At 38.3% G+C, this 24,548-nt stretch overlaps 3 protein-coding genes across 8 annotated transcripts in view; 2 read left to right on the top strand and 1 right to left on the bottom strand.

Annotated features, from left to right (window-relative positions):
* The window catches only part of LOC105232825 (uncharacterized), an 81,450-nt gene that overhangs the window by 43,114 nt on the left and 13,788 nt on the right, over positions 1-24,548 (top strand). For 5 of the 6 annotated variants that reach the window (XM_049447757.1, XM_049447756.1, XM_049447760.1 and 2 more), the window contains exon 3: positions 10,414-10,457. The gene's annotated coding sequence lies outside the window, so the exon portion shown is untranslated. Of the gene's footprint in view, positions 1-10,286; positions 10,458-24,548 lie in introns of those variants that run through there. The other variant, XM_049447759.1, reaches the window with a different exon arrangement.
* LOC105232824 (neprilysin-11) lies at positions 10,457-13,059 on the bottom strand. The gene has a single exon (XM_011214691.3). It carries the CDS (start codon positions 12,916-12,918, stop codon positions 10,708-10,710), a length of 2,211 nt encoding a protein of 736 aa, XP_011212993.2. The 5' UTR covers positions 12,919-13,059; the 3' UTR covers positions 10,457-10,707.
* LOC125776269 (zinc finger MYM-type protein 1-like) lies at positions 14,893-23,095 on the top strand. Its single transcript, XM_049447768.1, has 2 exons — positions 14,893-16,892; positions 17,297-23,095. Exon 2 carries the CDS (start codon positions 17,664-17,666, stop codon positions 18,645-18,647), a length of 984 nt encoding a protein of 327 aa, XP_049303725.1. The 5' UTR covers positions 14,893-16,892; positions 17,297-17,663; the 3' UTR covers positions 18,648-23,095.

Here is a 24,548-nt window from a genome sequence, read left to right as displayed (position 1 = left end):
GAAACAGTCACGTATAAGGAATGCACGCTCGATAATGGCAATGAAAAGCTAGCGCTAGTCTTGTCCCCTCTCTTCTAATGTACCTCTTTCTTTTGAGTAGATCGCTAGAGCATTTAAAGTTCATACAGCTGGTTTTTTTATCGCTCATTACTTTATTTCTCTAATAGGAAATTAATAAGGAGTGACCTTATGCATGCTTTGGTACTGAAATTATTCATGAACCTGACTTTCCACTAACTATTAAAATAAATTATATAAAAATATATTCATTACAGCAGACGTTGTCACAATATCTTTTATTTTGCAAAACTTTTCCATAACCCAAATAATACGTTTAACTCCGTGCAGCAGCCCACTTGACTCAACGCCAATTTGGCGGAGCACACACTCTTACTCGTTGCGGTACCCCTCTCAGTGAACTTATGCTTGGCTAATCTACGTACAGAGCCGTTGGTAAGCACTCCATTAGCATCGCTTGGCCATTTCAGCAATTCTACGCCGCTATGCACTTCCGCCTGCTGCAAACCGGCCAACCGGCCAACCAACGAATTCACTATTCGTGCCCTTTCAAAGCACTCTTTCGAATTTCACCACTTAGATACCGCTAAAAACTATTTCAATTACCGCCAATTAAAAATGAAAAACCTGCTGCAACTGCAACGCTGCGTTAAAAACGAAATTTCGCGCCAAAATGGAAAAGTAAATTTTTTGAAAACGCGAAAGTTGGTGGAAATCTGTAAATCATTTAAAACGCAATAGGAAATGCAAAAAGTTTAATAGCTTAAATGAAAGTCTGAGTTCATTAGAAATATGATTTTATCTCAGAACGGGAAGCCTTAATTCAATATTTTCTTAAATAAAATAAAGTTTATAAATTATTGCTTTGTTTCTATATATTTTTTAGTTTTGAACAAACTCTTCAAGCTTTTCGCGGACTAAATAACGTTAAGAACAAAACACACAAAAAAAACAATTTCAAGTGTCCAGATTACGAATTTACTCATGAAAGCATTGTTGGTAATAAATATTTTTTTTCCAATCATTATTGGGGTATCCAAAATCCTGTTTTCAGTTCAGAAATCGTATTAAATTTGCCACAATTCTCGTAAACCTTTCTTAACAGCCATTACCAGATGTTCTCTATAGGACAATACATCAAGAGAACAAGCTGGTCCTCCCAATAGATCAATATTTTTACATTGAAGTCACGCTTTCGCTGACCTGCTCGTATGGATTCTTGCGTTGTCTTGTTGAAAGGAGAAAGATTTTTGCGGTTGACTGTATATATAGGGTAGCAATCGGAAAACATCACCTAGGACCAATAGTAAAGTTTTAATGTAAACCAATTGTCTTCTTTGCCACAACCGTATTATTCAAAATTTTATTTTTCCTAATCTTACCTGATGCTTTCTTTATTCATATGATTTCTAGCAAAACTGAGACGAGAAACTCTATGCTGTGGTTACAATAGAGGCGCTTTCTGCATTTGCTCACGTACAATGTTAGGATTTCGTTTCACCACACGCCAACAAATTTTGAAAAATATGCCGACAAACTTCAGAGAGTCAGACTCTGAGAGCAAACATGATATTAAGATAGACTATCTCTGCAATCGAAAACGTCGGAGACCCTATCAGCACGACGATCTAAGTCGTCCGCCTGTTTGCATACGAGTATACACGACCTAATCGCTCAGTTTTTAAGATAGCGATCTGAAATCTTGCATGCTGTACTTTTCACCACAAGAAACTCATTTTGTTGAAACTGCCGATATCAGACCACTTATACACATGACAAACAAAAATCAAATCAAAATAAAAGTTCTCGTTCAAAATTACGTTCTCGTATAGAATCTTCCATATTTGTGAAGGGTATTATACCTCCTGTGAAACCGAAGTTACGTTTTTTTTTTTATTTTAAAAGACATACATTATCTATTGGCTGGCTATTGAGAATTTCGCGAATATCTAGGCTCATTAGAAAAAATAAACGCTCTCCGGTAGGAATGTTGGAGTTTCAGAAACAAGAAAAAGAAGACACAGTGACAACATCTAAAAAAACAGCAAATTTCCACAAAAATAACAACAGGTTTTAATGAGTCATTCCTTATTCCTAAAGTTACTAAAAATGTCCTTCGAGGCTGAAACGATTTTGGCTTTCATCAAGACTTAAAACAAAAAAAAAAAATTTAAGTCATTAATATATGCCTATAGAATAACTCACGATTGTTACAATAATTTAACTCAAAAATATTTGAAATATTCATTAAAATTGTATTGTGTTATATATGTATAAATCATATATATCAAAATAAGCAAACAACACATGAAACACGAAAATTGAAATTCAGTGGCGTAATTGACATGCATAAAAAATGTGAACAAAAATGCCACTCTGTCAAAATGAATTAGAAGTTAATTATGATCACAAATTGACCTAATTAGATGTGAACAAAATCAGCGAGAGGTAATTGAATTAATTTTTAATCGCCAAGCGCATTGTTTAAATATTTAACTCGCATCAAACAAGCCGATATGTAATCGCTATAAATGAGCTTACAGTTTGGAATTTAATATTAAATTTTTAATTGGCTTCTTCACCCCACCACACGAACAAATATGAGTGAGGCAAATCTAGAGAGCAATGAGCAGTGAAGCAGATAATGAAACGAACTGGTGTTACGCCCAACGTGAAGCAATAAATATTGGCATTGACTGTGTGTTGAACCATTATTTTAACCCATAGTTGACATATATTTGTTTGTAGTGCTTCAAGCATATGTGAAGGTTCAATATATAAATGTTTGAATGTAGATTCATATTTGAAGTCATAATTCAAATGCCTATCAACGCTTACAGGAATAATAACAACAATATAATGAAATTATCGCACACACTTAGCATTTTTGTAAGCAGTTGTGTGGTGTAATTAATATTCAAGTTTGTGCACTTGCTACTTCTTGTCGCTACCGCCCTGAGATTAGTGCTCTTCAACAAACCACTGTTTGAATAACTGTATATATTTGATAAATGCGATACGTCACTTAATGTAATTACACAAATGCAACTTTAGTTTCATTCAGGCGTTTCGGATTTCTGCTAACTAATATATTTGTATATATATTTATAGTATATTGGCTGTGTAACTTAGTTGCAGCACACTTTATGCAAGCTAAATGCTGAATAATAGCACTAAGCCCATTAAATGCCATCAATGTAATTAATCTAAATTTTGTTGATAAATAATCAGTTTATCGGCACTTAAAGTGGAATCGTTTCACTTAAATTCGAATTAGTTTATGAAAGCGTTTGCATATATTTATTTACCTTCTAATTGTGTTAACTAATGCCAAATAAACAAATACACGCAAGGACTTTCACACTTTCTGGAGGCACGTTACGCATACGCCATGTCACACTCCTGCGGTAGACACACTGAAGTTATTCATGCAGGGCAATCACACATTTGCTTTCAGTTTCCTCCTCAGCGCGAGGTAACTCCTATTTCATTCCAATAGTATCTCCTATAGGGGATTTTATCATATATTTATATTTCCAAATACCACCTTTTCTCCCTTCTCACCTCCATGACATAAGCAAGGTTGCTAAAAATATGAATGTTTATGGTCCTGATACTGTTCAAATCCTGATCATTCACGCGTAATTTTGATTTCGTTGAACAACCGTTTCGTTAATTTTTAAAGCAAAAATGCACCACGCTAAGGAAGGCCAATTGTCGAAAATATCGATAAAATAATATAAATCGACGAGTCTCATGTTAGCATTCTTTCGATAGCTCAGGAGCTAAATATTAACTTCGTTTGCACCGAAACTGGAAGACCCTTCCTAAATACAAAAAAATTCCGAAAAGAACTGGATACCGATGGTTCAGTTTGTATGGCAGCTATGTATATGTTATAGTGATCCGATATCGGCAGTTAAGACAAATGAGCAGCTTCTTTGGAATAAAAAGGTATACAAACTTTCAGATCGATATCTCAAAACGTAAGGGATTAGTTCGCGTACAAGGACAAAAGGACGGACGCGGCTAAATCAACTCAGTTCGTCACGATGATTATTTATATATATATTTTATAGAGCAAACTCATTTTACTCCATTCACTGAATAAAAACCATTTGGAACGTTTAGAAAGAAGCTCACTCTACTACTATGATGAAACTCTAAATTCAGACCTGTATTGCCAACAAATGGACGGTCTAAAGCAGGAATCTTTCAAATATGGCCAGCATTGGCGAATAAGAAGTGATTTTTCATCAGAACAACGCCAGGCCATACACAACGATAGTGACTTGCCAGAAACTCACACAAACTTGACAAGGAGGTTCTTATGTAGCCACCTCATACCTTTCTCTAACAGTGTGGAATTTTCAAATCAGCTTCGTTATCGAAAAAACTGTGCATATTCGAGCTAAATTGCATCTTTCGAACTATATCAAATAAATGTCTGGTATTTGATACAAAAATAAAGGATTTCTTTTCACTAACCTTGAATATGGTATATGTATACCATATACATAGATCTGCATATACACTTTTATATATTTTCTTTCAGTAATCATATGCAAAATGAAAGGAATACGTTTCCTTTGTTATGTGTCATATATTTTGCGGCTTTCTTTTTTCACGCCACCCTTCGTTGTTGTTATTTTATGTTGTTTGTGTAGGTCAAGCTATCAAATTGCAAAATATGCCGGTATTACATCATCAACGCCTCGCGACAATTAACAAGCATTGCGAAGCGAGAGCGCACTTAGTCTTACTCTATTTACACATACGAACACGTGACATATTGAAGAATGCATATATTCTTAAAATCGGAATATATAATACACAGTATAAATTCTAAAATTAAAGATATTCATACTTGTACATACATATATGTATCAAAGACTCAAACAATTACATTACTCATATGCGCACTTGCTCACGCGGGCATTCAATTACAGTTAGCTGCAAGACTTAATTGAACTTGACGCGTTGCATGCAACGACATTAAACTGGTGCATTGTTTCATTACTCAAAATAGCATTTATATTTAGCATTAGCATTCGTGTATGTTTTCTATAACCAGCGTTGCCACATCGACATAAAAATATTAAGGCAATTTCGTGTCATTAGCGAAAGTGTGGCAGCAATAACCGTCATCCGCTGCACACGCCCACCAGCAGCCTTCCTTTTGCGACCAGTGGCGCCGTAGGTGTGACGCGCCATATGCGAGCGGAAACAAATCGCAGCTCCATTAACAACATAATCACTGCATGAAGTAAAGCTACAACAACACACAGCGACAGGCAGCTTTAATATGTAAACACTGCAGAAATTAAAGTTTTCAAGTTTATTTTTCATATTTTTCTTGCAGTTGATTTTGCTTATAAGCTGCTTTATTGTGAGTTTCCATGTCTGGCACTTGTTTTCATTTGGCCTCAACTTTTTGTAAAGCGCACCATTGGCACTGGGGTATTGGAACTTTGTACAAATAGCTTTACTTTGTGTTAGCAGATTAAATGTATGACATTTTATTACCGCGTGTGACTGCTAATCTTGTAGCATTGATAATTTAAATAAAAAATTATGCAATTCAAGAAAATTGGTCAACCTCAAAGTATAAGTAACTTTATGAAATTAGTAAGGCCTTTTTCACTCTTACTTTTCACTTAAACAACCTCAAACTCTTTAGAGTTTATGCTAATTACAATTTTAAGTATCCGATGTGTATTTTAATCGGTTTCACCCATCATAACACCTCCTTACTTAATTTTAATGGCATGGCAGTGCCGTTGCGTATATTGTCGATGGATGACTCAGTGACTGCCCGCATTCGTAATCGTAGGTTGGTGTATTTCAAATGATTTGCGTAATTTAATGTAAATGCCAGGGTGGGCCACGTGAGATTTTCCTTAATCTTTGCGCAATATTATTATACCCTGAACAAGATATTATTAAGTTGCCACAATGTTTTTAATACCGTGAAGAAAACGTTGGAGTCCCCATAAAGTATATACGAGTATACATAAATCGACTTCATTACGAGCGGAGTCGATCTAGCCATTCCCGTCTGTATACAAGCGGCATTTTTCTCTCTGTTTCTGATATATCGATCTGAAATTTTGCAAACGTTCTTTTTCCCAAGGAGCTGCTCATTTGTCGTGGCTTCAAACTGACAGATCTAAATCAATATAAAATCTTCATAACTGATCTTGTAGGGTGTAGCTGAATTTAGCGTTTTGTCTTGCTTTTTTTATTGTTTTTTTTATTTATTAAAATTACGCCTCATAAAAACTGTTTGTTTACTGAAGATTTAAGTTTTCAGATAATTAGTACAAATAGTTTCGATTTGAGTGTATCTGCCAAGTTTAACCCATTACTCAAATTTTTTACTTGTACTAAAGGGTGATCCATTTCAAGGTGCCCTACATTTTTAAGGAAAAGACACAGAAACTTCAAATTTAATGCGGTATGTTTATTATCATTCGAAAAAACATTCTTTGCCATTTATTTTTAGATTATTTCTTTCGTAGCCCGCGGCTACGTCTCAGATGGTTCATCCGTTGAGTCCATATTTCGATGACTCGTTCGAGCATTTCGACTGGTAACTGGCGAAAGACAAGTGTAATGTTTTGCTCCAAGGCCTGAATCGAAGCGGGATTGTCCACATAGACTTTAGGCTTTAGATATCTTCACAGGAAAAAATCTAATGGTGTGATACAATAATTCCACCGGCCCAGAAACCACACCAAACCTTTATTTTTTCAATGAAATGGCAGCTCTTTAATCTCTTCAGGTTGCTTTTCGTCCCAAATGCGTAAATTTTGCTTGTTTACATACTTATTGACCCAAAAATGGGCCTCGTCGCTGAACAAAGTTTGGCTCGAAAACGTCGAATCATCTTGGAACTTTTCAAGAGCCCATAGAACGAAGTGATGTCGCTTGGGAAGGTCGAGCAGCTTCACTTCTTGCACAAGCTGTATTTTGTACGCTTTCAATTTAAGATCTCGACGTTTTGAGCAATTGCTTCAAATAGGTTAAATCGGACCCCAAATTGAGTACGTCCAATCACCGCATCATCTCACTGATATTATTTGCATTTTCATTACAAATTCGTGTAAAATTTCGTATTCCACCAACACTCCACCGCAACAACATTGATTCCATCTTCGATTTGCTGTCGAAATTAGCGCAGCGCAAATTTTCATACATTTCGTATTCCCACTATCGATGTCGGACGGATGTTAATTCGCTAATGGATGGCCAAATCAATTAGCAGGAACCTAAAAAGAATGCCAATATGCATTAAGTGTGCCACCAGCGTTTGGACTCGAATTGATATTTTACATTTCCGTTGCAAATTGCGTCGCTTTTCTCGAAAAATGCGCACTGAAAACTCCAAAACCTGCAATTTATACTCGTATCAATAACAAAAATATTAGCAATTTTCATTGAATTCAATTTGTACGACTTATTGATGTGGTTTTCACCATTTCAGTGACGAAGCGCTGAGGCTTCACCCCCCAACTCCTCGTTCCGGTTGTTTTCAGTGGTGGCGTTGCCAAAGGACATTCAGGAAGCGGGTATCGGGTATGTGGGCATACCGGTAAGTGAAGTGTCAACCGGCAACCGTCGGTCGAATTTTGTTTGGTTGCATATCGCACATACCCACGAATATATGTGTTTGTATATGTAAATGTGTATATATTTAAAAAGCTTGGCATTTGTTGGTTCGCTAGAGCTTTTGTTGTTGTCTGTGTTATTTTTTGCTCCATTTCGCATTGTTGCAATCTGCCAAGTATTGATTTTTGATCACACCGCACTTCCATTACCGCCAACGAGCTGTGGAATATACGATTACGGAAGGAAGTGCCGAGAATACTAAAATACACAAATGCCAAAAAATTCTGTATAAAAAGGACATGACTTCATTTTCTGTGCTGGGTATTGATTTTTACCGAGATTGCGCCAATGCTTGACAGTAGGAAGCGGGCTGTGCAACACGGCAACAACTGATACCTCTGTCAGCCTGTAACGTGGGATTTTGGTAATTTGGTAAATGTCAAAAGTGTTGGACTGTTGCATTTTGCAGCGACAGAATGATACAAAAACGCAGGGCGAATACCTCAGCTGTGTGTATACATTGAGACTTTGAGCGCAATAACAAACGCGCGTGTGCCTTCGTTTACGTTTACGTTTCCAAGCTCAATTCAGTCAATTTGTCAAATTATCAGCACAATTTCAATTCAATTTAAAAGCCAATACACCAATACGCCAATACAATGCACAAGCACAGAGCCTGCAGTCCTTTACTCAAAGAGAATATTTAGATAAATTGAACTTTTTGCCGTCTGAAAAGTTGTTTTCTTAATTGAATTAAATACTTGTATCAAACTTTATGCGATCGAAGCCGAAACTTGCTTTTTACCTGTGAGCCTATTGTGTTTAGTAAAAACTAAATCTTTCACAGTCGACTCAGTATGCCTTTCTTATTTTTCTTCAAGGCAGAATTTGGGTAATTTAAGGTGAAAATCTGAATGAGGCACTAAATCGTCTAGTTATCTTAATACTTGAGCATGTGTTAATGGAAAAAAGGTTTTTGCTTTAGAGAAAGAAGATAATAGGACTTTCGGCTGTCTGGGCAAAAATAAGTAAGGTCATCTTTTTCCAATTTTTTTTTTTGCATTTTCTGTTCCCTCATACCCTTAGAATTAATGTAGAAACCCACTTTACCATTGGAAGGTTTCGAAAAGGCCCAAAAATAATAATACCGCTCCACGTTCGGAGCGCTCGGAGTGTACCCTGGCACTTTAGACGCGTTTTTCTCAAACACACACTTTTTTAAACTATACTTAATTTTTTTTAATACTCACAAAACGCTTGGCTATCGCCACTACATAATTTCATTATGTTCACTCATAATTTTTTATAATTCATTGACAATGTTATGACATAATTTATGTAAAAAAAAAAATTAAAAAAAAACGTTAATTACTTTTTTATTTATCAACATTTTTTCATGATTCTAATAGGGACGATAACCATTCACGTACTTTTTAAGAATAAATTGGGTTTTTGTGTTTCAGATGATCCAAACATGAGAAATCGTATCCGCCAGTGAAAAAACACATCTCATTCACCCAGCCATTTCTCCGACAGATGTCATCAAAAAATTTCGAAAAAATTTGTTTTTACACTCCACGATATACCTCATGATATGTGAAAAAAGTTCTATTGTAGAATAAAAATTTCTATGAAAAAATAATGTCAAAAAAACAGGCCAGGTTACTGACTTACTACTGACCCCTTACATTTCACGCGGAAACCCATTCCTCGAAATAATTTTCTCTAGGTTGATATGACTGTCAGTGACAAATTGGCAGATCAAATAATCATTCTGAAGAGAACGCGTTGACCAGGAACCACATCCAGGACGGGCACCAACATCACCTGATGATCAACAAATCCATAAATTTAAAGAATTTATGCTTGAGAATCAACTCAATCAGTTACTTATTGTTAGGCTTTCAAATGAAAAAGCAGATTCAATAAATAAAAAAGATATTGAAAAAAAAAAAGAATCAACGATTAACAGTCAGGCATCTTTCTGGCATCGTTGGAATATCGGAAGAATCAGTGAAAACCATTTTAAAATGGTCAAAATCAGCGTCGCGTTAACGTCTGTGAAGCCATGCTTTTCGACTGCCAGGATGTCATAAATCTTGGATCTACGCTTACGACCCGGAAACAGACGATCAATCGAGCGAATATCATGGCAAAGGTAAGCCGCAGCCGAGAAAACCACGTCACGAATTCTTTTCTACCGACCAAACTCTCAACAAGGAATACTATTTGAGTGTTATGCGTCGTTTGAGCAAAGCTATTCGTAAAAAGAGACCAGGATTATAGGTCGACAGCTCTTGGTTTTTGTACTGCGATAATGCACCGTCGTACACTGAATTAATTCTTCGTGAGTTTAACTTCTGGCTATTCAGCAAACTCAAACTCATTCCGCTCCTGGAAAAACGTTTTGAGTCAATTGAAAACTTTAAACGTGAATCACGTGAATCAACGCGAAGACTATTCCGGAAATTGGCTTTCACAACTGTTTCGAATATTGGAAAAAACATTGGCACAAGTGTATTTTGGTCAAGGAAGATTACTTTGCTCATAGTTGCATATATCTTCTATACTATAATATACATATATCTTACGGCCATCCAAACAAAATTCCATTATTCCAATTATAAGTTTTCTTTCATTTCGAGATTGAATAAGACTACGTTTTAATTATTTTCGTTTATATTTCGATACACATACATACATAAAACATATATTTTTGTTATATCTTTAAAGAAATTAGTACTTTTCGAGTATTTTAATTGGTGACCATTCTTTTATTTCCAGAAATAATCGCCGAGTACCGAGAAAAGAAGTAGCCACCTCAAAAGGTAAGTCTTCAAGATATTTTTACGCATTCATTAAGGTATTATAAGAAGCGGTCAAGAGCTAAATTTATACATCGCAGACTTGATGGTTATTTGTAAGCAAAAATTGTTGACATCTCACAGAAAGCACTGCACAACCATAAATTAAGTATAAAGTAGAACATAACTGTTACAGAAAGAAAGCAATAATCCGCTTTCGAACAATAAACCCCACCGGAGGGCAGTCGCACAATTCGGGCACTCGCTACGCAGCTCACCACCAGCGGCATTTCTCGGTCGGGTTCATCGGCGTGTCACGTGCACACTGAAAGGCGGCCGCAAAATGCTCCAAATTCAACCAATTGCGTCGCACGCGCACATCATGCATGTCATGGCCGAGGTGCACCGGTTGTACATTCAGTCCATCGATGCGCGGCATGTTGGCGCATAAAAACTGCACCGAGTTGATGAAGAACAGCTGTGGGCGCGTGAAATTACCGAGCCATAGGCGAGGGGAGGAATTTGCAAAGCTTTTAGGGATTTCATTATCACCGATGACAGGTTGTTGTTGAATTTGCGTAGCGGTGTCATTTTCAACGCGCGAGCCAGCTCCATCTGCAGTAATATTATGAGGCTGCTCTGCAGCTGCGCTAATCTTGTCCGGGCCGAAGTAGGTTTGATACGCCACACGTAAGCCCGCCACATCGGCCATATTCTCGGAGAGCACGTCATTTAACTCCGTTTGCCGCGTGCAGTTGATGAAGCTCCAATAATGTTGCGCCACATCCAAACCCAACTGATTAAAGTTACCATGTTGATCGTAGACAATGTGAAAGAGGTCGTAAGCGTGCATAATCTCGTGCGCAAGAATGAAACCAAAGAGTGAATATTGAAACAAAGCATCCAACCGGTGATCGAAAAGCGGCAACTGCAAATACCCATATGGCACGAGCACCACGTTGTCAAAGATCTTAACCGGCGATGAAGAGCTCGATGTCTCGAAATTGTGCTCGTAGATCAGTTGCTGCGTCGCATTTGCCGCACGTGGCACATTCAACAGCCTCGCCTGCATGCGTCGCACACTGCCGTGGATAAGCTGTAAATGATTGCCGTAAAAGTCGCTGGGGCTCATATTTATATCCGCATAATATTCCTCGACTTCAGATGTCAAGTTCGCCGCCCCATGTGGCACATTGCCTATGCGTAGCTGCATTCCGTCCAGTTCGGCGAGTATGTAGGCACGCTCAGCGGCGTTCAGCTGTAAAGCATTGGCATTGACCAGCTGAGCGAAGTTGCCACGCAACTTGTTGAATATACGATGCAGCGCGGCGTCACTCGCCACGCGTCTAAGCTTGTAATAATGCTCCTCGTACAGGTAATTGGCCGCCAGTGGCATATAACCACGCAGCAGGCGCATGCAATGCGTGGATTTCTGCACATCCGTCATTTCAGTTGGCAAATCGCCACTCAATTGATACATGAACTTCAGCATTATATAGTAGGCGATCGTCTCGTTCGAGTGTGCGGCAAGTAGGGCGGGCAATTTGCGAAAGTAGGGCAAATCGTAGGAGTAGGTTTGCAGCAGCTGTTGCTCCGAGTCCACTTCGCGGCCGAGAGTATGTATCAGATAACTGCGCCAATCGATTTCCGGCACCAACTCTATCAAGTCGTTCACATTCATCTCCAAGCTCGTGAAGTTTGCGCGCGTAGCATTTGCTTCGCTGACATTTGAAGTGCTTGAAGGCGGCAATGTAAGAGTGCTTAAGGTGTCAGTCAACGACTTATCCAGCGCAATGACACCCGCACTGACATTCCGCGCCTCCGGCGCTGTCAAACCGAAATTAATAAATATGCCTTCAACATCCTTTTGTCGCAGCACCAGTGAGGGTGGTGCCACGGCCGGCGGCTGTTGCGCGTGCAACTCTAAGAGGTACTGCGTTGCATTGGCGAAGCGCACATTGACATCCTGCGTTATGAAAATACCGTTCAGTCCATAAGCGCGCAAGCCACCTACAACGCGCAGCCAATCGAAGTGTGTGGCATTCTGCCAAGGTCGCGGCCAATCAGCACGCAATATAGGCCACTCAAATTGCAAAGCCTGTTGCACGTAACGCAGAAAGGTGTTCAAAGCGGGCGCATTTAGATTCACACACGACCCATAATAATGCCAGGCCTGCTGCGCTATACCGCTCTTATTTGCTGCTCTGTCGACGAGCAGCGCGTTCAGCAATTGCTTATTCACTTCGTAGTCCATATAGCCGGGCACATCCACATAGGCATCATTATCGTAGTGTTGCGCCCAATTGCCACATGCGAACGCATAAAAATCTTCACACGGATCAACGCTCGTATTCAAATTGCCCAGCAGCTGTTTCACGTAATTCTCGTCTATATCTTCCCCGGCAGCACTCGTAGCAGATACGGCAAATATATATGTTACTATAAAAATTGCGTAAACAAAAACGAAATAATGCGCGCGCAGCATTTTGTGGCTATTGCGTATTTTCACTGCAGCGCGACGCGGTTATCTCAACGGCTCTTAAGTATCAATGCACAAATGAAATTCCTCACTGCTTTTATGGGAACGCACGGCAAGACTTCGTGTCAATGCCACTCTTTGTTCTCAACTGAACTGAATGATCTCGGTGATGCGCGGTTTTAGCGGCTTTTCTGGTGGCGTTCCAGGGGCATCGGTGTCGTCGGTGGCATTTCTCTCATTCCAAATCGTTCTGACTCTTCCTCGTATGGATTTATCAGGCTTACGAGCAATCGTCCGAATCACAGCAGCCATACATGCACAATTAAGTATTTTCTTTTTGTTCTTGCATCTGTAGAGAAAGCGCCAGCTGTGCCCATATATATGCGTGTGTTCAAAGCGCGTACATCTTTCCTGACATTGCCGGCGCGTCAAGCTTCCATAACGTCATTTCGACAACTCTTCGCGCGGCGTTGGCATTTCACGTCGATCTGATTATCTGATATCTGTAGTTGCTGTATGCCTGCTGCCACATAAAATGTTTACAGCTTTTTATATTCGCTTTAATGCCGCCTCTTGCCTTCTTCGTCTTTGGTTCATAAATGTCAGTCTTTTAAGACGTCTGTGTGCATATCAGTTGTTAATTCTGCTCGGCGTGAGTCACTCTTCATAATTCCATCGCAAATCTGTGTAACCCAGAAATGTATAAACAAGTTTGATTAACGATCTGTCAATGATGTTATATATGTATATTGTGAGGTGGTGTCTTGGTTTGTTCAACTCGGAATTTGTGATGGAGATCAGCTGAAATGCATTTTCTAATATTCGCAATTGTTTTGCGGAAATGAAAAATTCTTTTCGGTTCAACATTTTAATAACAATTTTAATGATGTCCCAAATATATTATGTAATAAGCCGCTTTGAAACTGCCACTAGTTTTCTGATTGAATCGTTAGTTTAACTCCGAAACGAGACCGACCGTCGGCTATACTATCTAGTACTATTAGATAAGTTTTCTTCGATATTTTAAATTGGTTTAATCGCAGGTCAAAAGCAAGGAAGCTGTCATTATTATACATCTTCTTACAAGTTCTTTACTGTTAAATTACAAAGTTTGTTTATACTATACTCCTTTTGAAATTGGACACTTATTCTAGTTAAGATCATTGGAATAGGATACCGAATAGTATTGAAAAAACTTGTTTTCATTCTTCTTCTTCTTCTTCTTTATAGTCGTTCTTCCTCTTCACTATTTGGCGCCAATTGGAGATTCCAAGTGTAGCCAGGTCCTTCTCCATCTGGTCTTTCCAAGGGAGTAGAGGTCTTCCTCTGCTTCCCTCGGCGGGTACTTTCAAAGCTGGACTGTTTTCATCCATTCGGACGACATGACCTAGCCAGCGCAGTCCCTGTCTTTTAATTCGCTGAACTATGTCAATGTCTCGTACAGCTCAGCGTTCCATCGAATGCGGTACTCGCCGCTGCCAATGCGCAAAGGACCATAAATCTTTCGCATAACCTTTCTCTCGAAAGCTCGTAAGGTCGACTAATCAAATGTTGTCATCGTCTATGCCTCGGCACCATTAGACAGGACGGTGATGATGAGTGACTTATAGAATTTGATCTTTGTTCGTCGAGAGAGGAATTTACTTCTCAATCGCCTACTCAATCCGAAGTAGCACCTGTTGGCAAGAGATATTCTGCGTTGGATATCGAGGCACTGGTTCCAAGATAGACGAAATTATTCACGACTTCGATGTTATGACTATTAACAGTAACGTGGAAGCCTAGTCGCGCGTGCGACGACTGTTTGTGTGATGACAGGAGATATTTCGTCTTACCTTCGTTCACTACCAGACCCATTTGCTTCGCTTTTTTATCCAACCTGGAGAAAGCAGAACTAACGCCGAGGATGTTGAGGCCAATGATATCAATATCATCGGCGTATGCCAGCAGCTGTACAATCTTATAGAAGATTAAGTTCGGCAGCTCGAATTATTTTCTCCAGCAGTAGATTGAAGAAGACTCACGATAAGGGGTCACCTTATCTGAACCCTCGTTTGGTATCGAACGGCTCGGAAAAGTCCTTCCTGATCCTGATGGAGCTTTTGGTATTGCTCGACGTTAGTTTACACAGCCGTATTACTTTTGCAGGAATACCAAATTCAGAAATAGCGGCATAAAGGCTGCTTCCAAAAGCAACAAATCGACGAAGACGTGGTACATACATATGTAAGTGTCGATCCTCTTTTCGAAGATTTGACGCATGGTGAATATCTGGTCGATTGTAGATTTTTCAGGTCTAAAGCCACACTGATAAGGTTTAATCAGTTTGTTGACGTTGGACTTTCATCTTTCACACAGTATGCTCGATTATATGCGATGTTTAAGAGGCTTATTCCATGGTAGTTATTGCAGATTGTTCGGTTTCCCTTTTTGTGGATTGGGCAGAGTACACTTAAATTCCAATCATCGGACATACTTTCGTCTAACCATATTCTACAAAGAACCTGATGCATGCTCCTTATCAGTCTTTCGCCGTCATATTTGAATAGCTCGGCCGGCAATACATTGGGCTCCGCCGCTTTTGCAAAGAGAAAATTTACTTATTTCACCTAACCTTGTAGCCCGCCCCATACTTTTGGCCAAGGCTGTATAGTTTTGGTCGGAAGGTATAAACTATGTGATAATTTGTGCTTAGAACTTACCAACAACATAATTGCAGCACTTCTGGGTAAACATGTACATAATCACATACAGTGGCGTAACTACAGGGTGGCAAGTCGGCAAAATGCCACGGGCCCCCAGCCCGAAGGGGCCCCCGGTCAGAGGAAATCTCAATTCCCAACATTTATTATTACACATACACATTACTTAAGTAAAAAAAAAGTTTTGTCTTTAATTTATTTGTTACCTTCTTAGTTGCATACATAGCTAAAAAAAATATACCTAGGTATTAAACTTTCAATGCATTAGTAAAAAAAAATTTAACCCAGTTTTAGAAAGAATGGTCAAAATCCAATTACTCGTAATAATTTCGGAAACATGTGTGGACAAACATACCTCAAAAATTTGTTTATTGGTTTATATTTATATTCACTGGGCATGTCTCAGGGTGTCTCGCTGAGACTAGGTATATTGCCGCCATTAAAATCAGTGTTGCCGTTTAAGCGCATTTCGCGCTAGATAGACTCTTCAGCGCTTTTTTTCTCAATACAATGCGCTAACAAATATTTTTCGGAATCTAGTAGAAAATTGTAAAAATTATTGACGATCGTAAATTTAAGCCAATAAGTTAATTGTCAGAGCCGTAAAACGTTAGGAAAATAACGAGCTGGGAATTCCCCAAAGGGTTTAGTATTCGCCGACAACAATGTTATTGATGCGTTTAATATTTTGTCTCTTTTTTACATTAAAGTGTTATGTTATGACTGTCTCTGATCTTACTAACAGAGTTCAATTATAATGATACGTCATCAGTTGAAAGTTCTTAAGAAAAATTGCCACACTTTTATGTTGCCTGAACACGGTTTGAAGAAAATGACTAAAACTGTAAAAAAAGAAACGGCATCTGGTGAAGGCACACCAATCGCACCCGAACGTAATGATGACCAGAAAGATATTCAGTTATTTAATTTAGTTGATTTTGATAAATGTAATAATGGTTAAATAAATTCACATAAAAGCACATCTTCTCTTATTGCCATTAAAAATGCACAGCTAAAATTTAGCGCAATTTTGAAATGAGTTTGGTGTATTTTTTTCTTTCTCAAACGGCAACACTGCTTAAAATTTATGTTGGTAATACTTGCTGATGCTTGGGGAATCCCCGATTCGAGTTTGTATATATGAAAAACTCCACTATTGTATTACGCAAGAACTCACCAAGCAATTAGCAGTTTATTGTTGTAAGATATGGTTGTTTGTTGCAAGTGAAGATATATTTAATTAGTTAATTGTGAAAATAGGTTGACAATGTCTACTGGGTAAGAATTTTATTCTAATATTTAAATTAATTTATACTATTACAATTATTTTAATTTTTAATCTACCCATAAAATTAATCATTTACATCGTCGGTAGGTATCGGTAGTAAAGTTTGAAATCACAAGTTACGAAATTATTATTTAAAATAATGATTCTCATCGCGCATTTCAAAATCAATTCACTATTTTGACATTCGTAACCACCAAAACTATTTCGGTACCTATGTTCATCGTTCTTTCAAAACTTACAAAATTTGACACTTGAATTGAACTTTGAACAATCGGTGGACTTTCGTTATAAACATTTTTACGGTCGCTTTTTTGGCATTTGTTAGCAATTAAGTAGATTTTTCAATAAATAAAAGCTATAGTATTATTACAAACTTTTTGCGGTTTTGTTCTAGAAAGTATCAGAGTGGAAGCGAAAAACGAAAGCGAAAGAAGGAGTCTGAAGAACAAAATAAAAAGTTGCCTAAAATAAGTCAGTACTTTAATAATCAAGATAGTATACAAGAAGAAGTGGCAATATCGCAGGGCCCGATAACAGTGAATATTTATATTCAGAGCAACCACAACTGTAAACCAAAAGGCCCCTTGTTAAGGGATAGTAACAATAGATCTTTCTTAGATAAATATTATTACACTGTTTCTAAATCTGGCGTAAAGTTAGAACGTACATGGCTGTCCTATTCTCTATTGCTTCAAAAAGCATATTGTGCACCATGTTGGTTATTCGCAAATAGGGCGTCTAAAAATATACAAAATATTTGAATGGAAGGCAATGATGATTGGAAACATATTGTGGAAGCCATAGAAAGACATGAGACATCGAAAGAACATTTGCATTCATGTTTTGTACATCGACAGTGGCAGTTACATGGAACACTAGATGAAGAGCAAGAGTCCATTATCAAGAGAGAAAATTTTTTTTGGCGCCAGGTACTCACTAGACTTCTTGATGTTACTCTGATACTTTCAATCTGTAATTTAGCTTTTCGTGGTCATAAAGAAACGGTATATGGCAACGATTCTGGTCCAAAAGGAAATTTTTTGAGTATTGTTGAGTTATTAGCCAAATACGAACCTATTTTACAAGAGTTGCTAAGCAAACCTAAGGACCAGATTAAATACTTAAGTCCAAAAATACAAAATGACCTCATTGCTGTTCTGGTTCAAAAAGTGGAAAATGCCCTGGTAAATGAAATAGTCACCGCGCCGTTTTATTCCATTTTGTTTGATACTACTCAAGATATTTCCAAAACAGATCAATTGTGTGAACTTTACCGTTACTGTGTAATCGAGAAAGATGAAAATGGAACTCCAAAGGCTCTCGTAATTAAAGAGTCATTTTTAAGATTTCATGAGGATCAAACTGCCTTAGCAATGTCCAAGCAGATAATAAAATCCATAAATGGCAAAAGTATTTCTCTGAATAAGTGCCGTGGACAAGGGTACGATGGAGCTAATACTATGAAAGGTACTTATGGCGGAATTCAAAAACTCATAAGAGATATAGAGCCAAATGCAGTGTATGTCCATTGTGCTGCTCATAATTTAAACTTGGTAGTAAATGATGCAGTAAAAGAGGTCATAGAAATACAAACATTATTCGAAACTGTGCAACAAATTTATAATTTTTTTGGCCATAGTATTAGACGATGGAATATATTATCTAGTTTTATATCTGACAACAAAAAAGGAGAAACCGTTATATCATCAAATTCAGTAACATTAAAAACAATGAATCCAACTTGATGGGCAGGACGCTTTGATGCCATGTTTGCTTTAAAGGTTCGATTTGTTGATGTTCAAAAAGCGCTAACAAAAACCATTTTATCAAATTCCAAATCAGATGAGAGAAATGAAGCTATCTTGCTAAAGAAGAAGGTAGAGAACTACAATTTTATTATGTTGCTGGTTTTCCATTGCAAAGTCTTACAAACCATAGACGCGGCTTCTAAAGCACTTCAATCTAAAGCCGTCGATCTTTCAAATGCTTCAAAGCGTTTGCAAGTCTGTCTAGAAGAACTTGAAAAGTATCGACATGAATTTGAAGATTTAAAAACGGAAGCAAATAGTATTGCAGTTAAATGGTCTATAAACCCTGAATTTCCTAAAACTCGTCAGAGAAAAGTGAAACGTCATTTTGATGAAATTTGTGAGGATGAACGTCTCCAGGATCCTGAAAGCTTGTTTAAAGTGAACGTATTCTATCGTGTATTAGACATCATCATTAATCAACTTAGATCGCGTTTCCTTGGAATGATTGAAATTGTTTCCAATTTTAGTGTCTTGCAGCCTGCCACTTTGCAAAACTTGAATGATACTGATTTATTGGAAAAGGCTTTAGCATTTGTCCATTTATATAAAAAAGATATATCTATGTCGTTTTCCAAAGAAATTCTCAGTTTTCGATCCTCTTTTAAACACGAAATAGAAAGGTCGTCTTATTAATAACAAAGAATCATTTTATATCTTCAAGCTTTCCTGAAGTGTGCACTGCATTTCTGTTATTTCTCACCATTCCTGTAACTACGGCTAGTGCCGAGCGATCATTTTCAAAACTGAAATTGATAAAAACTTATTTAAGAAATTCTATGGGACAAGAAAGGTTAAGCAATTTGGCTATTCTATCCATCGAAAATTCTATGGCCCGAAATTTGAACTTTGATGATGTCAATAACACTTTTGCTGAACAGAAAGTCCGAAGAAAGGAATTTTAATAATTAAAATTGTGTACTTAAAATAAAATTGTGATTTCAGTTCAATATGTACTTTAAATTAGGTACCTTTAATTAAAAGTGAATAATTAGCAAATCAAGAAATTATAATTATAAAGTTTGTATGTACCTACTTCACGTAGTGATTTATTAGTTAACTCTTACAAATAAAAGTGTATAAATAAATATTATAAAATAAAAAATACTATTGTTGTTGGTTCAGCTTCTTTATATATTGGGGAAGTGGGAGGGCAGGGGGCCCATTCGATGAATTTGCCACGGGCCTCGAACGGTATAGTTACGCCACTGATCACATATTTAAGTTATTTCATGTGGTGTGCTCGGATATATACACATATATTTAAGTGCCATTGAGCACTCAATTAAACTATTGCAACTCTCAAGTTTAAATAACACTCGACAACTACAAGAGCCTCGTCATCCGAAAGTGCACTTGAGAGTTGTTTAATTTTTCAGTCTATATATGTACATATTGTGTATATGCCAGTATATACGATTTACTCTTTGCTTACAGCAAGCGCAGAGCAAAGTAAATACGGGCTAAATATAATTAAAGGGAAGTTTCTAACGTCAATACACAATTTGTGTGCAATTTGAATTGAGCGCACTTCAAACTCAACAAACCTAATCCAATCAGTGTCAATAACACCGACAGCAGCCAAAGCGAGTACAAATGCTACAACAACAACAAAATACATCAAATCACTACACAGTTTTTTTCTTTTTTTTAATTCCTAAGTTCAAGGCAAAGTGCAACACCTCCGCACGCACCACTTCAAGCAGCAGCTGGTTGGCGATGATCCCCGCCAACGAGAAAAACAACAACATTGGCTACTACAACAACGGCAACCATGTAGTACCAATAATGTCCGAGTGCGCTTGACTACAGTTGAGATTGGCTAGCATTATCGGTCGATGCTGGTGGCTCGGTAGCTAGTGCAGCATGAGTAAAGCAACCCGATTGTGAAACTGAGAATAGCGGAAGACTTGAAGTGAAAAGTCGAGTATTAAATGAATAGATATTGCCGCTGATAAAGAAAATCACTTCAATAATCGACAATGCGAATGCGAGCCAACTTATCATGAAGGCGTCCGCTACTACGTCCAGTTTATTTCTCTAGCGAAGTGCGACGGCTGTCATCATCGCTGTCAGATTTGCAAGCTTTATGGTATTATCAACAAATCATTTATATTTTAATGATTTTTTGTTTTTTTTTTTTGTTCTACGCATTCATTTTGCGTTGGACCCACGTTATTTTGTCCCTCTATCAAAGTCACTCTCGTGTTGTTGCTTTAAGTAAACATAAAAGCATTCAAATCAACATGTTTAAGTTAATGAAACTTTAATAGGCCCGCTTTTGTCGTAGTAAGTCTTGCAACAAAATAGGTTAGGTTAGAAGACTGATCGATGATCGCACGTGGACTATTATATTGTATGTAGGTCTTTGTGAGGTCATGGAAAGAAGAACTCCTGTTCCAACTTAAAAATTAGCAAAACCCCTAGAGGCCAATACAAATTTGCCCAGGCGCTTAATTTCAACTCTCGCCAGTTCGATGGGATGTCTGAAGGTACGCGCTCCCAAATATTTAAGTCATGACGTCCCAAACGCCGGACAGTCAAGAAGGAAGTGTTCATTTGTTTCCACTTCATCTTCATCCAAACAGCTTCTCCAAACGGCGTCTCGTAAGATTCCCAACCTTACATCATTGACGCCAATAGAGCAATGGCCTGTTAAAAGCTCCACAACTATGGAGAGGCTAGCGTTACTGAGGGCAAAGAGGTCTCTAAATCTCCTGCGATCAATTTTGGCCAAAAGGCCCAGCGCTCGCTTCCGCGAAGCCCAGCTATCCAGTAGTAAAACACAAGAGGATACGGGAGCACCGACCCGGTCTTATCACAAAGACACTCGATGCTATTCATAGTGAAGTTAGGTACTGCTCGACCATCCCTAAAGGCACTGTAAATGAAATCAAGGCTATGTTCACCGCTCTGCTATCTGAATGAAGCTTCTCGGATTGGTCACTGTATGTAGAATTAAATACAGAACAGGTAGAAAAACGCTTGAGCTTAGCGACCACCCTTTAAATGGCTGTAACTCAAATACGATTTGAGATATTGATTTGTAATTTTAGTACGTTATTTCTAAACTATCGAAATAAGAAAAAAAAAATAAAAATCGATTTTCTAGGTATAACCCTTAATCCCTATAACATATGACTGTTCACAAAACTAAATCTGATGTTCGAAAATAGTAAAAGTTACAGTTTTGAACAAACTCGCTTAAAGAAGTAATGCGCAGCCCTAAATTTCAGTGAATTCGCCACATAGTTCACGAATTGTTGCGCAGCGTTGTTGCAGTGTTTCACGATTTCATTCTTATCCAGTATTTCTCACACAAATACAAACAGGACATGGTGCTCCCGAACGCCCATTTAATGTTCGCCCGCCATTTGTGTCACTGCTTCCGACGCGATTTCCCTGGCATACTGCAGCACTACTAACAAAAAAAGACAAAAAAGAGATGCGCCTTAAGCCTCTAATGTTTACGTATGCATTGTCACGACATGTTCATAGATGATGGTGATATTTTTTTGCCTCTTTGATGACGCTACTGATGACTTAAAAAATAACGAGTGCACCATCACCACCGCCTCTCAGAAAACAACTATACACAAGAGCTTACCTGAAAATAGTTATCCTCTCGCTGATAATGTGTGTGACGATAACCGTGCTATGATAATGAAGTTTCCAAGGATGGCAATAAACGCTATCATGGCGGCGATGGCGGAAAGATGCAAGCGGCCAGTCACTGGTACTCACCAGTAGGAGACTTTTGTGTAACACAAAGCAGCAGAAGTGAGGATATGCTCCACAAACAGCACGTGTCACCATATGAAGAGTGTATGTGTTGAGCCGAGCGATAGCTTCAGGCTTCTGGCAGCTGACGTATCCTTGTTTTATGCATTTGTTTTGCGCATGAGGAGATCATACACATTCTTTGACTTATTTGGTAACGGGTGTTTTTGGAGACAAAGAACTTTTATTTTGATTTTATTTATATTTTGAGCATGCTCATTAATTCTGATTTACTGGCGTAGCCCATGGGCTTGACAAGCCTCGTGGAACGGAGTCAAAATATATATCTTAGATTCTTGTATGACAGATCTATTTCTTCATGGGATTTGGTTATGAAAAATGCATTTCGATAAACTGATAACGGTATTGTAAACCACACCCGAGATTAAATTTTTCTGTATGCAAGATGGTCTGGGAAATCCTTTAAAAAAATCTAGATCTGCAACACATACATATTTTTTACCTTGAAAGCCGCTTTGTCAGCTATTCGCTTGGTAATTTCATAACTCTATTAAAACACCCTGTATAAATATGTGTACATTTATTTTTTTATGTTCCGAGCAGAAGTATGCGATACCAAAATATAAATATGTGCGTTTCAATGGTTTAAATCGTGAGTCAGAAAATTACGTAATTCCGATTGGCGAGCAATACTAATCTTTCGACAATATTTCATATTGGAAATACATACATACATACATATGTATCTTGCATCAGCTGTTCCCAAATCTATAAACATCGGTCAAAGCTTCTATTTGTGCAACACAACACGGACGTTGTTTAGTATGGAGTTTGAGCTTCTCCCAGTGAGTTCATACATTGCATTGCGGTGAGTTTTATATGAGCTCAGCACTTAAGCACCTTTAGTTCAATATGAGTAGTTACGTATACGCACTGTATCCATGCTTAGGAGAACTGTCGATATATTCATAATTATTATTTACTTCTCAAGTCCGCTGATTATCACCGAATTTAACGATTTTAGACGCGTTCTTTAATTTTTCTCGGTCTCCGCGTTATTTAACCCAGAAAGCTTTTTATTAGCTCTTTTATGTGCGTTATGTATATTTATAGAGTATATAACATTGCACAAACTCAAATGCAATCTCAAGAGAAATCAAGCAAATAATAGTCTCATAATGAGCGCAATGAAATGCGTCCGATGTCAACTGAAATGCGTTTGACACTCACACGCGCTGGCTTGCGGCCACATATTCCACTTGCAAGCATTTATGCGCATGTGGATGCGAGGAAATTGTATTTTTATTGCACGCGTTGGCATTTTAATATGCGCTTTACTATTTGCATTTCCGAGAATATTTGCATTTTAGTTCGCACACACCCCGCCGCAACCGCGCGCGCCGCCCACTCCTGCTATCCACCCATTCAGCTGCTATTTCATGCCAGTTATGCTCAGGGCTGACGCACTCACACACACACGCATGTGTGAATGCGGTAGGAGTGGATATGGTTCGTAAATTTCGCAATGGAAGCGAAGTAAATGCACCTAATGTAGACAAACAACTGCAGTGGCTGGCACAAACCCGAGCAGCAGCACGACTATCGAATGTGCGTGCCGTTGTATGCGAATGGGCGCGTGTTGTGCTGTTTGTGTTTACATTTGCCGCTTACTCCCGCCAGTTGTTGTCTGCCGTGTCGTTTTATGGGGTTTCCACATGTCAAGTTGTTACCCTACATTTCATTCATTCATCCATTCATTCGCTTATTTACAAATTCCCACACACACATACATACGCACTACTAATACACTTGGTTACGTGTATAAGCAGCAACCGTTTTAAGTGACGCGTCAAACTCCTTGTGCTCCCTTTATTCGTACACCCTTGTCTGTGCGCACCTATCCTGCCGCTGTATGGTTGGTAGTTGTGCCTTCGTGCTTTAGCTTTACTTTGCTTTCCTTTTCATTCGATTTTCTGGCATTTTTGTGTAGTTGCCTTTTATGCGACAAACATATTGACATTCTTTGACAAACAACAGCACCAGGACGGGCGGCAGCCGGAGGGGCGCGTGTGTTATATGCCGGGCGACAACGCTTCT

The sequence above is a fragment of the Bactrocera dorsalis genome, chromosome 2, assembly GCF_023373825.1.
Source record: "Bactrocera dorsalis isolate Fly_Bdor chromosome 2, ASM2337382v1, whole genome shotgun sequence".
Lineage (NCBI taxonomy): Eukaryota > Metazoa > Arthropoda > Insecta > Diptera > Tephritidae > Bactrocera > Bactrocera dorsalis.
The sequence above is the reverse complement of the archived record's forward strand: the minus strand, read 5'-3'. Positions and strand labels throughout refer to the sequence as shown.

Coding starts and splice junctions, on each gene's coding strand:
- LOC105232824 (XM_011214691.3), bottom strand. CDS start 12,918: ATGCTGCGCGCGCATTATTTCGTTTTTGTTTACGCAATTTTTATAGTA.
- LOC125776269 (XM_049447768.1), top strand. CDS start 17,664: ATGGAAGGCAATGATGATTGGAAACATATTGTGGAAGCCATAGAAAGA.